The sequence below is a fragment of the Oryctolagus cuniculus genome, chromosome 15 (assembly GCF_964237555.1).
Source record: "Oryctolagus cuniculus chromosome 15, mOryCun1.1, whole genome shotgun sequence".
NCBI lineage: Eukaryota > Metazoa > Chordata > Mammalia > Lagomorpha > Leporidae > Oryctolagus > Oryctolagus cuniculus.
This window is the reverse complement of record NC_091446.1, coordinates 60358038-60374922: the sequence shown is the minus strand read 5'-3', so window position 1 is coordinate 60374922 and position 16885 is coordinate 60358038. Positions and strand designations below refer to the sequence as shown.

The window sequence follows — 16885 nt, the reverse complement described above, 5'->3', positions numbered from 1 at the left end:
TCTCTGCCTCAGTCTCTGCCTTTCTGTAACTTTGCCTTTCAAATAATAATATAAAATAAAATAAAAATATAAATAATAAGAAACATGTATTTGTTTATTATTTGAATGGCAGAGTTAGAGGCGGAGAGAGAGAGAGAGAGAGGTCTTCCATCCACTGGTTCACTCCCCAGATGGCCACAACAGCCGGAGTTGAGCCGATCCAAAGCCAGGAACCAGGAGCTTCTTACAGGTCTCCCATGTAGGTGCAGTGGTCCAAGGACTTGGGCCATCTTCCACTGCTTTCCCAGGCCATAACAGAGAGCTGGATTAGAAGTGGAGCAGCGGGACTGGAACCACTGCCTATATGGGATGCTGGCACAGCAGGCTGGGACTTTAACTCACTGCACTATAGTGCCAGCCTCTAAATAAATCTTTTTTTTTTTTAAAGAAGTATATGAAGGGCCGGTGCTGTGGCATAGCGGGTAAAGCTGTGGTCTCCTGCAGTGCTGGCATCGCATTTGAGCACCGGTTCAAATCCCAGCTGCTCCACTTCTGATCCAGCTCTCTTCTATGGCCTGGTAAAGCAGTGGAAGATGACCCAAGTGCTTGGGCCCTTAAAACCATGTGGGAGACCTGGAAGAAGCTCCTGGCTCCTGGCTTCAGATTGGCCCAGCTCCAGCCATTGCGACCATTTGGGGAATGAACCAGCAGATGAAAGGCCTCTCTCTCTCTCTCTGCCTCTGCTTCTCTGTTACTCTGCCTTTCAAATAAACAAATCTTTTAAAAAGTTTTTTAAAAGTATATGAATATTCCAAAATTGTATAGGGGAGGGCTTTGAGTCTCAATGGATTAAGCAGCTACTTGTGCTACTGGCATCCCATTTCATAGTGCCAGTTTACATCCTGACTGCTCTGCTTCTCATCTAGCTTTCTGTTAATGTGCTGGGAGGCAGCAAATGGAGGCCCAAGTAGTTGGGCTCCTGCCATCCACAAGGGAAACCCAGATGGAGTTCTTGGCTCATAGGTTCAGCCTGGCTGAGTCTTGCTGTTGCGGGCATTTGAAGAATGAACCAGCCAATAGAAGATCTCTCTCTTTCCCATGTCTCCCTTTCTGTCTGTTACTCTGTCTTTCAAATAAATATTTTCTTAAAATATTAAAGAAGTATCATTTCAAGATGTCAGATTGTAATTTGTGTGAAGCGTAAGTGTATATATTGAGGCATTATCCTAGACTGCGTATTTGTTAGTTCTTATTCTTCAGTGTCAAATATTTTTTCAAATACATTTTTTATTTTATCTTTTTAAAAATATTTACTTATTTGAGAGGCAGAGTTATAGACAGAGAGAGGGAGAGACAGAGAGAAAGGTTTTCCATCCACTGGTTCACTCCCCAAATGGCTGCAACAGCTAGAGCTGGGCTCAACCGAAGCCAGGAGCCAGGAGCTTCTTCTTGGTCTCTGAATGGATTTAGGAAGAACTTGGGCCAGCCTCCTCTGCTTTCCCAGGCACATTAGCAGGGAGCTGGTTTAGAAGTGGAGTAGCCGGAACTCAAACCAAAGCCCGTGTGTGATGCCAGTGCAGTAGGTGGATGCTCAGTCTGCTGAGCCACAGTGCTGGCCCCTCAAATATGCTTTTTCAATTTAGTATATACAGAGATATCTTGAGTACTGCTTCCTTAATAGGATTCTTGAATTCCATTCTTAATTTTCTTTCTATATGACTTTAATGGTTCTATTATAAAATCATGTAAATGTTTAGCTAACACCATCTGTGTACCATTTTTTTTATTCAGTTCTATGTGTCTTATGGAGCCAATATGAACATTTACCTTATGGTCATAATTCTTCCTTGAAGACAAAATTAGACATTGAATTATAATAGCAATACTTTATCACTTTGAATTTGCCTTTTTCTAACATTGTCAATATCATTGTTATTGTAAATATAAATTGTCATATTTACTTATAATTATTAATCATAAATTTAATTTTAATTCATGTGGAACCTTGGAAACTAGTTCTGTTCAGCTATCAGGTGGCTTTCTATTTGCAGCTGCTTCCTTCAGTGCCTTGAATTACAGATTAATGTGTGAAAAACTATTGCTATAACTTTTTGTAGGTGATAATTTTGTCAGCTTTAAATTATTTATAACATAATTAAGTATTCTTGTCTTACAATAAGCCACATAACAGAAAATAGAAAATGTATAATTAGGTCCTTTAGTAAATTGGTTATTATGTAAGAGTGGTGACTTTTTCACAGCTCATGTTCTGTTAACCATCATGGTGAATTTATATTTTGTTTTTCAGGTGTTTCATTTTTTACTTTTGGTACCTTAAAGAGTGTTGGGCTTTCCCATGCTCCTACCCTTCTTGGCAGACCTTCATCAGACAATCCTAATGTCTTAGTTTTGAAAACTCACATAAACTTACTTTGTGGTGGTGTTGCTGGAGCAATAGCACAAACAATATCGTAAGTTTCTTCATCAACTTAATTCAAATTGCAGTTAGCCAATCCTGATTTTCAGCATTGGTTAATAATTCTAATTTTTCTAATAATTATTCACAAACATGATCCCTTGTGAAACGAAAGTATTAATTTAATAAATTTTTCATATGTATCTGTACTTTAAACATATTATAGTTACACGCAAATTGTCCAAATTAATCTGAATCCATTCAATTTCCTGTGCTTACTTAAAGGAAAAGAAACACTGTAATCTTCATTCATATTTCCTAATGAATTTACCTTTATGAAGTTTCTGAAATTTTCTTAATTATTATATACACATGTAAGGGGGCGTAGCTTCTCTTCCATTAAATCTTGAAGGCCTACTTTGTGCCAAACAGTAGGTGTTAGGAAGTTCACTGAGGAAAAACAAAGTTGCTACCAGTAAACTTGTCCTAGATGGCCCTAGCAGTGGAGTTAAGTTACAGGTCACAGTATAGTAGGAACATACATGTGTCACTATATTGCAGTAGGAAAGGTGGCTTCAGAGAATTTCCTAAACCAAGATAGATGGAACAGGGAGAGATAAAAAGAGGCTGGAATACTAAGAACGTTTCAGGAACCGGAAGAAGAAAATCTTTCTGTGACTGAGAGGAGTATCCTGAGAAACAGGAAGACAAAAAGGAAACGATAATGTCATAAAGAATGGAAAAGAAGGATCCAGTGGGAAAAGAATGTAAAGGATGAGAACCAGGGTATTCATTGGAGTTTATGACTAAGGATTATCCTTGGGTAGACTCAGTGTATTCTACTAGACTGAGGGAAAGAAGAAAAGGTGTGTGATTTACTTGGTTGTGCAATGATAATCATTTCAGAGACATGATCACCTCTAGCTATTCTGATTTTTGCTTCATTTTAATGCCTCTTTTTCTTCACTATTCACTTTCAGTGTGGATCCTTTAGTCTATCTTGTGTTGCCTCTTTCTCTTCTTAAGCTATATTTTACACCCATTGGCTCTTAATCCAGTGGCTCCCTTTCTAGTTCTTTTATCCTTGTTCCAACTGTTCTAGTTCTTGGCTGTTTTAACAGTGCCCTGTCTTGGCAGTCATCCTCACTAGTTATCTCATATCCTCCTCTTCCTGTCCATATGGATGGATTTGTTAAGGCCCGAATCTTCTGCTCTTCCCTCAGATATCTAGAACAGCTTATCTGTCTTGGTGGTTTCAGAGGTCACTTTGGTTTAGATAACTGTTTCTGTTTAAATCTTTGTTACTGACTCCCCATTATATCTTTACTAAACTTTTGGGTGTATCTCTTTGGATCTCCTGCTGTTGGTGCAAGTGCCATGTTTCAAATATTACTTTCTTGTACTTTTCTTTATGACAATCCTCTGCTCCCAACTCCCCTATTTTTTATTTTATTCATTTAATTTTGGTGTACCATCCTTGTGCAGGGACCATGCTAATCTCTGCGTTGTTCCAATTTTAGTGAATATACCTCTGAAACACGCTCCTTATTATTCATATCTGTCAGTGTACTAGTCCTGGTAACTTGTAATCATTTTTCCCATCAGACGTATCCGAAAAGCTGCTTAGTCTTTTTTTTTTAAACTTAAAACAATAGCTACAGTGATGTTTTCTTTCTTTCCCACCATTATTTAGCTGGTTCTGGTCCTTGAATTCTTATAGTCTCTTCTTCCTACTAATCATTTCCTTCTACCCACATATATCTTTCCATGGTTGGAAACTCAATCCCTCAGGTTTTGAGGTTTTTGGTCTTTGCACCCCATAGGATTTTTTTTTTTCTTTTTTTTTTTTTCCTCCCTCATCAAAAAATAATACCTGGAGATGCAATTGAGGTACATGGGGAGCTTCAACGATAAGTAATGCTACTTTTTTTTTTTTTAAGATTTATTTATTTTATTTGAAAGTCAGAGTTACACAGAGAGAGGAGAGGCAGAGAGAGAGAGAGGTCTTCCATCCGCTGGTTCACTCCCCAGATGGCCGCAACGGCCGGAGCTGCGCCGATCCAAAGCCAGGAGCCAGAAGCTTCTTCCAGGTCTCCCAAGCCAGTGCAGGGACCCAAGGACTTGGGCAATCTTCTTCTGCTTTCCCAGACCATAGCAGAGAGCTGGATTGGAAGAGGAGCAGCCGGGACTAGAACCGGTGCCCATTTGGGATGCCGGTGCTTCAGGCCAGGGCGTTAACCCACTGCGCCACAGCGCTGGCCCCCAGTAATGCTATTTTTTAAGTTATTATGGTTCGTGGGAGTTTCTTTTTAATCATATTGATTTCATTGTAAACGTGAATGTGAATAAGAATATATAGTTGTTTTTTGGATCTATCCCTTTTACTTACATTAGATACCTTGAAGAATGTCAAATGAGAAGATAGTAAGTAGCTTTGTGACACTGAGAATGTCTCAGACTTAGTTTTTTTTTTTTAATTTTATGTTTATATTGGGATAATAGTACCTACTTCATGCAATTGTAAAGATGAAGTGAGATAATGTACATAAATTGTTTAGCACAGGACCTAAAATAAGTAGTTAATATTATCAAAATCAAAGTACCTTAAAAAAACCACCTAGACTCCTACTCCTAAAAGATATAACGTTTACATTTCTATGTCCCTGAAATGCAGTTAACTGTATGATGAATTTTAGCCCTTAAGATATATTTTGTATATTTTGAGTCTGTGGTATTTGAGGGGACTTGCTGAGTACTGTTAGAGTGATACTTCTCAACTAGGCTGGTTTTGCCTCCAGGGGCGTTTGTTAATGTTGGGAGACATTTTTGGTTGTCAAAACTAGGGGAGTGTTATTGGTATCTAGTGGGCAGGGGTCAGGGCTGTATAGTAAAGAATGATTCAACTCAAAATGTTAATAGTAGCAACATTGGAAAACCCTATTTTAGGTTGACAACAATGAAAAGCACCCAATTTGTTGTCTTCAGGAAGTGGCATTTAATTTTCTCTTTAGGAATGAATAGCAGTTGATATTGTGGTGATAAGACAGAAAAATTGTCCTACTATACTGCAAGGAATCACATAAGCAAAGAAGGAGACTCCTATATTGTTAATTTGGTTTATTCATGTGCCCATATCCTGACTCCCCAATCAGACCAAACAACAGAAGAACACATTATTTCCTAGCTTACACAGGGCTTTGCTTTCAATAGCTGTTGAGTAAAAGACTATTTATGTCTTTATGCCTCTTTCTTCTTTTAGCTACCCGTTTGATGTAACTCGTCGACGAATGCAATTAGGAACTGTTCTGCCAGAATTTGAAAAGTGCCTGTAAGTTCTCTCTATGTCATTGCTCATTTTATTTAAGAAGTATAATGTTTAATGTAAGTAGAGAGACAGGACTTTGATCTCACCAACAGTCTATATCTTCCATTTTATTTCCTATTGTACACTTAGTTAATTTCATCAGGTTTCAATCAATTTCTGATTCTCAGAAAAATTCTGTTTAATGGGGTACATGTTTAATCTGGTGATTAAGACTGATTAAGGGCTGGCGCTGCGGCTCACTAGGCTAATCCTCCTCCTGCGGCGCCGGCACACTGGGTTCTAGTCCCGGTTGGGGCGCCAGATTCTGTCCTGGTTGCCCCTCTTCCAGGCCAGCTCTCTGCTGTGGCCCGGGAGTGCAGTGGAGGATGGCCCAGGTCCTTGGGCCCTGCACCCCATGGGAGACCAGGAGAAGCACCTAGCTCCTGGCCTCGGATCTGTGCGATGCACCGGCCGCGGCGGCCATTGGAGGGTGAACCAACGGCAAAGGAAGACCTTTCTCTGTGTGTCTCTCTCTCTCACTGTCCACTCTACCTGTCAAAAACAAACAAATAAATAAAAATTAAATAAATAAAATAAAAACAGCGATAGGAAGACCTATTTAAAAAAAAAAAAAAAAAAAGACTGGTTAAGATGCCTGGGCCTAGCCGGCGCCGTGGCTCAATAGGCTAATCCTCCACCTTGCGGCGCCGGCACACCGGGTTCTAGACCCGATTGGGGCGCCGGATTCTGTCCTGGTTGCCCCTCTTCCAGGCCAGCTCTTTGCTATGGCCAGGGAGTGCAGTGGAGGATGGCCCAGGTGCTTGGGCCCTGCACCCCATGGGAGACCAGGAGAAGCACCTGGATCCTGGCTCCTGCCATCGGATCAGCGCGGTGCGCCGGCTGCAGTGGCGGCCATTGGAGGGTGAACCAACGGCAAAGGAAGACCTTTCTCTCTCTGTCTCTCTCTCTCACTGTCCACTCTGCCTGTCAAAAATTAAAAAAAAAAAAAAAAAAAAAAAAAAAAAAAAAGATGCCTGGGCCTTGGCCGGCGCCGTGGCTCAACAGGCTAGTCCTCCACCTAGCGGTGCCGGCACACCGGGTTCTAGTCCTGGTCGGGGTACCGGATTCTGTCCCGGTTGCCCCTCTTCCAGGCCAGCTCTCTGCTGTGGCCAGGGAGTGCAGTGGAGGATGGCCCAGGTGCTTGGGCCCTGCACCCCGTGGGAGACCAGGAGAAGCACCTGGCTCCGGGCTTCGGATCAGTGCGGTGCGCCGGCTGCGGCGGCCATTGGAGGGTGAACCAACGGCAAAGGGAAGACCTTTCTCTCTGTCTCTCTGTCTCTCTCACTGTCCACTCTGCCTGTCAAAAAAATAAAAATTAAAAAAAAAAAATAAAAAGGTGCCTGGGCCTCACATTATAGTGCTTGAGTGCTTGATTCCTGACTCTGTTTCTAACTCCTGCTTTGTGCTAATGCATACTCTGGAAAGTAGGACTTGATGGCTCAAGTCCCATATGAGACACTTGGATTGAGTTCACAGTTCCTGGCTTTGGCCTTCACCCCTACCATTTGTGGACCCTGGGGAGTAAACCAGTAGATGGAAGCTGTATCTGTCTATCTGACTCTCAAAAAATAAGAATTTTTGTAAAAATAAAGTTTAAAAACAATTCTGTGAAATAGAAATATGTGAGTTATGTATATAATTTAAATTTTTAGATGGCCAGATTATTTATTATTATAAAAACATAAAATTGTTTTAAAAGTTTTTTTGTTTAATATACCTAAAATATTATTTCAACACTTGAATATTTTGTACTTTGTTATATTAGATGTTTGAATATATATATATTTAAATATTTTATTTATTTATTTTGAGAGGTAGAGTTATAGACAGTGAGAGGGAGTGCAGAGAGAAAGGAGCCAGGAGCTTCTTCACTTCCAGGTCTCCCATGCTGGGGCAGGAGCCCAAGGACTTGGGACATCTATTGCTTTCCCAGGCTGTAGCAGAGAGCTGGATCAGAAGAGGAGCAGCTGGGCCTAGAACCAGCAACCTTATGGGATGCCGGTGCTACAGGTGTAGGATTACCCTACTACACCACAGCCCTGGCACCTGAATGTATTTTATTCTCATAGCACATCTCAGTTTGGACTACCACATTTCAAGGGCATAGTAGCCACATGAGGCAAGTAGCTACCATTATTGCCCAGCACGGTTCTAGAATTTTCTATAGTCTGTAGAAATTTAGAATCCTGTGTGACGATACGTTGTCTTCAGTAAAAGATCTGAATGTTTGTTTAGGACCTTAGATTGCCTTGTTCACCCCAAAGATCTTTAGAAGATTTTATTCAGATTGCCTAATAAAAAGGAAAGGCAAACCCCAAAACGTTGATTTGAAAGGAAAGGGAGCGGCGCTGTGGCTCAATAGGCTAATCCTCCGCCTTGCGGCGCCGGCACACTGGGTTCTAGTCCCAGTCGGGGCGCCGGATTCTGTCCCGGTTGCCCCTCTTCCAAGCCAGCTCTCTGCTATGGCCCGGGAGTGCAGTGGAGGATGGCCCAGGTTCTTGGGCCCTGCACCCACATGGGAGACCAGGAGAAGCACCTGGCTCCTGGCTTTGGATCAGCGCGATGCGCCGGCTGCAGCGCGGGGGCCTCGGCGGCCATTGGAGGGTGAACCAACGGCAAAAAAGGAAGACCTTTCTTTCTCTCTCTCTCTCTCTGTCCACTCTGCCTGTAAATAAAAAAAAAAAAAAAAAAAAAAGAAAGAGAGAAAAGGGAAGTCTTCACTGCTGAAATCTAAAAAGTAGGGTTTTAAGCTTAAGTTCTATAGTTACCTACTAGTTATAGAATAGAACCTGAGCTTTAATGAAAGCTTAAAGGGCTACTATTCATACATCCTTTAGTAGGATTATAGCAGTGTTCCACATGTGAAATAGTGTTGTCAGTAAATGTCATAGACATAACACGAACATCATGCATTGTGTTGATGAGCCTGAAAGTCAGTGCACATTGCTTCTGCTTGTTCAGAGTGACTGTAAAATTTTAGCTTGTTAAAAATATTTGCCTTCCAAAAGCTATTCAAGTTGGCAATTTTTTTTTGCTTAATATTTATTTATTTATTTGAGTGTCAGCGTTACACACAGAAAGGAGAGGCAGAGAGAGAGATAGAGAGATCTCCCATCCAATGGTTCACTCCCCAGATGGCTGCAATGGCCGGAGCTGTGCCGATCTGAAGCCAGGAGCCAGGAGCTTCTTCCAGGACTCCCACGTGGATGGATAGGCCCAAGGACTTCGGCCATCTTCTATTGCTTTCCCTGGCCATAGCAGAGAGCTGGACAGGAAGTGGAGCAGCCGGGTCTCGAACCAGCGCCCATATGGGATGCTGGCGCTTCAGGCCAGGGCATTAACCCACTGTGCCACAATGCCGGCCCTGGCATTATTTTTATATTTATTTATTTTTGACAGGCAGAGTTAGACAGTGAGAGACAGAGACAGAGAGAAAGGTCTTCCTTTTTCCGTTGGGTCACCCCCCAAGTGGCCAGTACAGCTGGTGCGTTGCAGCCGGCACGCTGTGCCAATCCTAAGCCCGGAGCCAGGTGCCTCCTCCTGGTTTCTCATGCGGGTGCAGGGCCCAAGGACCTGGGCCATCCTCCACTGCACTCCCGGGCCACAGCAGAGATCTGGACTGGAAGAGGAGCAACCGGGACAGAATCCGGTGCCCCGATCAGGACCAGAACCTGGTGTGCCGGCACTGCAGGCGGAGGATTAGCCTAAGTGAGCCGCGGTGCTGGCCGGCATTTTTATTTAAAGATTTATTTTATTTACTTGAAAGTCAGAGTTACACAGAGAGAGAGGAGAGGCAGAGAGAGAGAGAGAGAAGTCTTCCATCCACTGGTTCACTCCCCAGATGGCCACAATGGCCAGAGCTTCGCCAATCCGAAGCCAGGAGCCAGAGGCTTCTTCCGGGTCTCCCACATGGGTGCAGGGGCCCAAGGACTTGGGCCATCTTCTGCTGCTTTCCCAGGCCATAGCAGAGAGCTGGATCAGAAGTAGAGCAGCCGGGACTCAACTGGCACCAATATGGGATACCAGCACTTCAGGCGGTGGCTTTACCCGCTACACCACAGTGCCTGCCCCCCCACCCCGCCCCGATGGCATTTTAAGCTTTTAAAAATACTGTTATGGGTGTTGGCATTTGGCCTAGTGGCTAAGATCGTCACTGTGCCTGCATCCCATATTGGAATGTCTGGGTTTGACTCCCAGCTCCATCTTCCAATCGCAGCTGGCTGCCAGTGCAGACCTTGTAGGCAGCATGTGATGACTCAGGTAGTGGGTGCCTGCCACCCCTTGCGGCTGGCTTCAGTCCAGCCCAGTCCTGGCTATTACAGGCATTGGAGGAGTAAACCAGCAATGGGAGCTCTCTCTTTCTCTTCCTGTTTCTCAGCCTCTTGAATAAATTAAATAAAATAGCATAAAAATTCACTGTGGATCCTAAACTTGTGTCTTCATGAGTGAGCATAGAAGTGTCATCATTTAACCACTGTCTTTCAGTACCATGCGGGAGACTATGAAGTATGTCTACGGACACCACGGAATTCGGAAAGGATTATATCGCGGTTTGTCTCTTAATTACATTCGCTGCATTCCCTCTCAAGCAGTGGCTTTTACAACATATGAACTTATGAAGCAGTTTTTTCACCTCAATTAAAAATAGCTGTGATTTCATTTCCTTAATAAACTCTCAGAAGGAATAATTTTAAAATGTTACTTTAATTATGGAGGGAACATTACTTGAAGGGGATATTTACCCTATCACAGGAACCACTGGTATGTTAGTAACTTGATTTTTTTTTTTTTAGTCACAACTCAAAGTGCTTACCATACTTTGGGATGCCAAACATTATATTTTGGAACATTGGAAAACCATTCCTATGCTGATGTTGGCTAATCAGTTAGGTTATTTGCAACATTTAAAAAGTGTTATTTGGAAGTTGAACTAACTTCACAGGGGGTCCAAGGGGTTGCAGTTAGCTTTATTGTGCTGTTCCAAGCTTTTAATTGTAATTATGGTTTTCTGAAGACTGTAACATTGTTTATTATTATGGAAATAATTGAACTTGGTTATATTGCAAAAGAACAATGAGAACTGAATTTTTAAGTTCTTTAAAACAGCCAGCATTGAAGTATTATTCTTACCTCTCTTCTCATACTTCTGTTCCATTGGGAAAAAGGACAAATGCTTTTTCCTTCATTTTTAGTAAAATAAGTGTAGTATTTAAAAGTAGCCATGTAGCAACTTAAAAATGAAGTATCAGGTCTTGCTGAAATGTTATTACTGAGTACTTTGAGTGACTTGTGTTTGTTTTTAAAAGTCCATGGAGTAGTTTTCATGCCATGAGGGGAAAAATTCAATGTATTTTTCCCAAAGGCAGTGATAATACTGAATATCTCTGCACACAAAAACAGAGTAGCAATATACGTATGTTTTTGTTAGATGATTTGTTTGTAAACTAGAAAATTTATTTAAGTGGACTGTGAAATATCCATTAATATAGATGTGAATATCAAAGAACGTTTCTAAGATATTATGTCATGATATCTCAACTAGTTCTTCCATGTAACATAATTTAAATACAATATAAACTTAAGTGGAAATGTAAAATATGATTTAAATTGTTATCCTTTATATTAAGAAAATAGTTTCAAATGTCAAATTTCCACTTACTGTGTTTTAATGTTTTATTGTAAGCATGATAGAAATGGGTGGGGAAGAGTTAAAGTTCTATATTCAAATATAGTGATTTGTAGAATTGATGTGATTTTTTAAGACATCGAGAAACTAAGTATTATTTCTGCATCAATTTTTATTTTATTTTTTGTATAAAAATTTCTTGTTATTCCTTGGTAAAAATTTAAACTGTTTTTGTTTTTCAAGTCTTTAAGAATAAATATGTATCTTTGTGTGATTTATAAGTGTACCAGCAAGTAAAAATTACATATGTTCCTAAAACTATTTTGCATATTTTCATTTCTGGGTCACATTGTAACTAACTATTGTTATTAAATCTTAAGATAATGTAAGTATAAGATAATTATGTTATGTTATCAATAAAAGGGAATTGCAAATATTTTTAAGTAAAAATTCTATGTCTGTTAAGAATACATAGTATATTAAAAATAAATTTTACCTATGTTTCAAAAGTGTCTTTCTTTTAACTATATTATTGAAGCAAATATGCTAAACATAGGGGCTGGTGCTGTGGTGCAGTGGGTTAAAGCTCCAGCCTGCAGCACCAGTATTCCATATGGACACTAGTTCAAGTCCAGACTGCTCCACTTCTGATCCAGCTCTCTGCTGTGACCTGGGAAAGCAGTAGAAGATGACCCAAGTCCTTGGGCCCCTGCACCCGTGTAGGACACCCAGAAGAAGCTTCTGGGTCCTGGCTTCGGATCAGGCCGTTGCAGCCATTTGGGGATTGAACCAGCTGATCGAAGACCTCTCTCTCTCTGTCTACCTCTCTCTGCCTACCTCTCTCTATAACTCTGTCAAAGAAATAAAATAAATCTTTAATAAATGCTAAACATAAGAAGTCAGAATGGAATAATATGTATATCTGTTATTAAATATTTTTGTTTATTTAAATATTTATTTTTTTTTTCTAAAGTCAGTTACACAGAGAGAGGAGAGTTAGAGACAGAGAGAGAGAGAGAGAGAGGGAGGGAGGTCTTCCATCTGATGGTTCACTCTCCAATTGGCCACAATGGCTGGAGCTGCACTGATCTGAAGCCAGGAGCCAGGAGCTTCTTCCCAGTTTCCCACACAGGTGCAGGGGCCCAAGGACTTGGGCCATCTTCTACTACTTTCCCAGGCCATAGAAGAGAGCTGGATTGGAAGTGGAGCAGCTGGGTCTCGAACCGGCACCCATATGGATGCCGGCACTTCAGGCCAGGGCGTTAACCCACTGCGCCACAGCACCGGCCCCTTTATTTATTTATTTGAAAGTCAGAGTTATACAGAGAAAGAGAGGCAGAGAGAAAGGCAGAGAGGTCTTCTATCCGCTGCTTCATTCCCCAAGTGGCTGCAGTGGCTGGAGCTGCACTTATCCGAAGCCAGGAGCCAGGAGCTTTTTCTAGGTGTTCCCATGCAGGTGCAGGGGCCCAAGCACTTGGGCCATCTTCTACTGTTTTCCCAGGCCATAGCAGAGAGTTCGATCAAAAATGGAGCAGCCTGGACTCAAACCGGCACCCATATGGGATGCCAGTGTTGCAGGTGGTGGCTTTACCTGCTATGCCACAGTGCTAGCCCTGAAGAATATTTATTTACTTTTTAAAAATATTTGTTTATTTGAAAGCATCACAGAAAGAAGGAGAGACACATAGAGAGATCTTTAATTCACTGGCTCACTTCCCAAAGGGCCACAGTGACCGGGGCTATGCCAAGCCAAAGCCAGAAGCTAGGACCTTCCTCTGGGTCTTCCTCCTGGGTGCAGGAACTCAAGAACCTGGGCCATCCTCTTCTGCTTTCCTGGGTGGTGCTTTAGTAGGGAGCCAGATCAGAAGTAGAGCTTCTGGAACTCGAACCAATGCACCTATGGTATGCCAGCATCACACTTTAGCAGCTTTAACTTGCTGCTAGCCCTGAAGAATATTTAAAATAATGACAGTGTTTCTGTCTGATTTATTTCTGATTAATAACCCACAGTGCATTTTGCTGGATAATCTGAAGATTAGCAGTTGATTTCTTTTTTGATCTTCATTGTCCCTCTTTCTGCTTTTCATTGGATATAAACTTGTGGTCTATAGAATGGGACAGAGCAAGTTATCACCTTTAGCTCTCAATGGTTGTCTGTATAGAAGTGGAAATGTTGGCCAGTGCCGCGGCTCAATAGGCTAATCCTCCACCTGCAGTGCTGGCACACCGGGTTCTAGTCCCGGTCGGGGCACTGGATTCTGTTCCGGTTGCTCCTCTTCCTGTCCAGCTCTCTGCTGTGGCCTGGGAGTGCAGTGGAGGATGGCCCAAGTGCTTGGGCCCTGCACCCCATGGGAGACCAGGAGAAGCACCTGGCTCCTGGCTTTGGATCAGCGCCATGCACCGGCCACAGCGGCCATTGAGGAGTGAACCAATGGAAAAAAGGAAGACCTTTTTCTCTCTCTCTCTCTCTCTCTCTGTCCACTCCGCCTGTCAAAAAAAAAAAAAAAAAAAAAAAAAAAGGAAATGTTGTTAGGTGTATATATAACAGTATGTCACTCCGTTCTCCACCAGAGTTCTAAACATCAGTTTATTCAACACCTCTAGTCCCAGGCATTGTGTCAGCATTTTGGGAGACTTCCCTCGGGAAGCCCATTAGCTATACTTGCAGCCAAACACTGCAATCTGTACAGCACTTAACACTAGGTATTTCTTTAATAGTGTATATACCAAGCTTTATGGCTGCCTGTTGATCCATATCCTCCTGCCCCTCAAAGGTAGAGTCATGTCTTTGTCGCCAGCAAGCAGCATAGAGTATAACACTGTAATGTAACAGGTGCTTAGTGACTTTTACTGCTGGGAAAGAAGGTCTTAGTCTCTGTTTTTGGAGACTTTAAACTCTAGTAGAAGAAATGAAGTACAAATAGTTCAAGAAAAGGACGATTTAAAAATAAAGTTTTAGGGGCCGGCACTAAGACGCAGCAGGTTAAGGCCCTGGCCTGAAGTGCTGGCATCCCATATGGGCGCGGGTTCAAGTCCTAACCGCTCCTCTTCTGATCCAGCTCTCTGCTGTGGCCTGGGGTAGCAGTGGAGGATGGCCCAAGTGCTTGGACCCCTGTACCAAGTGGGAGACCCAAAAGAAGCTCCTGGCTTCTGGCTTCGAACCTGCACAGCTCTGGCCATTGTGCCCATCTGGGGAGTGAACCAGCAGATGGAAGACCTCTCTCTCTGTCTCTACCTCTCTCTGTGACTCTGTCTTTCAAATAAATAAAATAAATCTTAAAAAACACCCAAAGTTTTGGGGCTGGCATTTAGCTAGCTTGTAAGATGCCCATGTCCCACTTTGGAGTAACTGTGTTCAGTACCTTGTTCTGGCTCCAGACCCCCTCTTCTTGCTAATGGGGCCCTTGAATGGCAGTGGTGATGGTTCCAGTGATTGTGTTCCTGCCATCATGTGGGATACCAGAGTAGCATTCCTGGCTCCTGGTTCTGGCTCTGGCCAGTGCCATGTAGGCATTTAGGAGTGAACCAGTAGATGGGAGCTGTCTCTGTCTCTGTCTCTGTATTCAAATAAAACTCGAAATTCATATATAAAAAAATTAAAAAAAGAAAGAAGGGTCGACATTGTGGCACAGCGGGTTAAATCATGGCTTGCAACACTGGTATCCCATATGGGAGGGCTGGTTCAATTCCCAGCTGCTTTGCTTCTGAACCATATCCCTGCTTATGGGGTCTGGGAAAGCAGTAGAAGATGGCCCAAGAGCTTGGGTCCCTGCCACTCACGTGGGAGACAAGGATGGAGTCCTGGTCTCCTGACTTTGGCTTGGACCAGCCTTGGCCAATGCCACCATTTAGGGTATGAACCAGTATATGGAAGATCTCTGTCTCTCCCTCTCTCTCTACCACGCAGCCTTTCAAACAAGCAAACAAATTTTTTTTAAGATTTATTTATTTACTTGAAAGAGTTACACACTTAAAGATTTATTTGAAAGGCAGAGTTATATACACATGAGAGAAACAGTGTCCATCTGCTTGTTCACTCTCCAAAATGGACACAATGGCCAGAATTTGGCCAGGCCAAAGTCAGGAGCCTGGACCCCTATCTGGGTCTCCTGGGTTGGTGGCAGTGGCCCAAGGACTTAGTCCATCTTCTGCTGCTTTACCAGGTGCATTGGCAAGGAGCTCTATCAGAAGTGGAGCAGCTAGTACTTGAACCAGCCCTCATATGTGATGATGATGACTTAGTAGGCAGTGGCTAACCTGCTGAACCACAATGATTGCCCGCAAAATGGGCGAATTATTTAAACAGCCATTTTACAAAGGAAGATATACAAGTGACCAAATTCATGATGAAGTACTTAATATCATCAGTGATTGAATCATACAAATTAAGACTAAAACGGCTGATAGCATCAACTGTTGTCAAGGATCCATAGACACTCGAATTTTCTGGGTCTGGTGTTGTGGCACAGTGGGTTAATTTGCTGCCTGCAGTGCTAGCATCTCATGTGGGTGCCAGTTCATGTCCCGCTGTTCCACTTCCGACCCCATTCCCTGTCGCTCCCCCTCTTCATGGAAGAACGACACTAAACCCTGCCTAGGCTTCATATCCGAGTCACGGCACCATTATGTCGCTCCCCCTCTTCATGGAGGAACGACACTAAACCCTGCCTAGGCTTCATATCCGAGTCACGGCACCATTATGTCGCTCCCCGTCTTCGTGGAGGAATGACACAGGACCCTGCGTTGTTCTTTCGTCTGCTCGGCCTTCCCCGGGTTTGCTGCTGGTTCTTCCCGGGTTGGCTACCGACCCTTCCACCTCCGTGGAAGGGCGGTTCCCCCTAGCCACTTTCCCCACTTCCGCGGGGGAGCAGCACACCGCCGGCCAGCTCTCTCGGGGGCTGCACAGGTGTTCCTTCAGATAGATGTTCCCGTTAGATGTTCCTGGTGCATGTTGTCTCTCTCCTCCTTTATAGTCCTCTTCCACCAATCCCAACTCTGCTACCCACACGCCGAGTACGCTGCTCTCCTCCAATCAGGAGCAAGATCAGCTCCTGCAGCTCAGTCAATCAAATTGGTGAGAGGCAGCTGCGTAGAAGTTGTTACTCCCTTCTCAGCGCCATATTGTGGGAGAGCAGATGCATAGAATAAGTCTTAATTCCAGTAACTTAGTCTAGTCCGAGTTGCTCCCAGTTGCTCCCCACAATTCCCTGCTAATGGCTCAAGTCCTTAGGTCCTGAAGCCACTAGGAGACAGGAATGAGGCTCCTGCCTCCAGTCTCTTGGCTTCAGCCTGTCTGAGCCCCCACTGTTGCAGCTGTTTGAGGGAGTGAACTAGTGGGTGGAAGATCTCTTTGTCTCTCCCTCTCTCTCTGCAACTCTGTCTTTCAAATAAATAATCTTTTTTTAAAAAGGGACCAACATTGTGGTATAGGGGGTTAAAGCTGCTGCCTGTGACATGGGCATCCCATAAGGGCACTGGTTTGAGTCCTGGCTGCTCCACT

The 16885-nt window shown here is 43.1% G+C and overlaps 1 protein-coding gene and 1 pseudogene across 1 annotated transcript in view; one reads left to right on the top strand and one right to left on the bottom strand.

The window, feature by feature from the left end:
• SLC25A16 (solute carrier family 25 member 16) overlaps window positions 1-11894 on the top strand; it is a 64611-nt gene extending 52717 nt beyond the window's left edge. The window contains exons 7-9 of the mRNA XM_002718453.5: window positions 2288-2450; window positions 5655-5723; window positions 10245-11894. Coding sequence (XP_002718499.1) covers window positions 2288-2450; window positions 5655-5723; window positions 10245-10401 — 389 coding nt within the window. The 3' untranslated portion in view covers window positions 10402-11894. The remainder of the gene's footprint in view (window positions 1-2287; window positions 2451-5654; window positions 5724-10244) is intronic.
• Window positions 3836-3935, bottom strand: LOC127484325 (U6 spliceosomal RNA; annotated as a pseudogene).
• Window positions 11895-16885: the final 4991 nt, after the last annotated feature.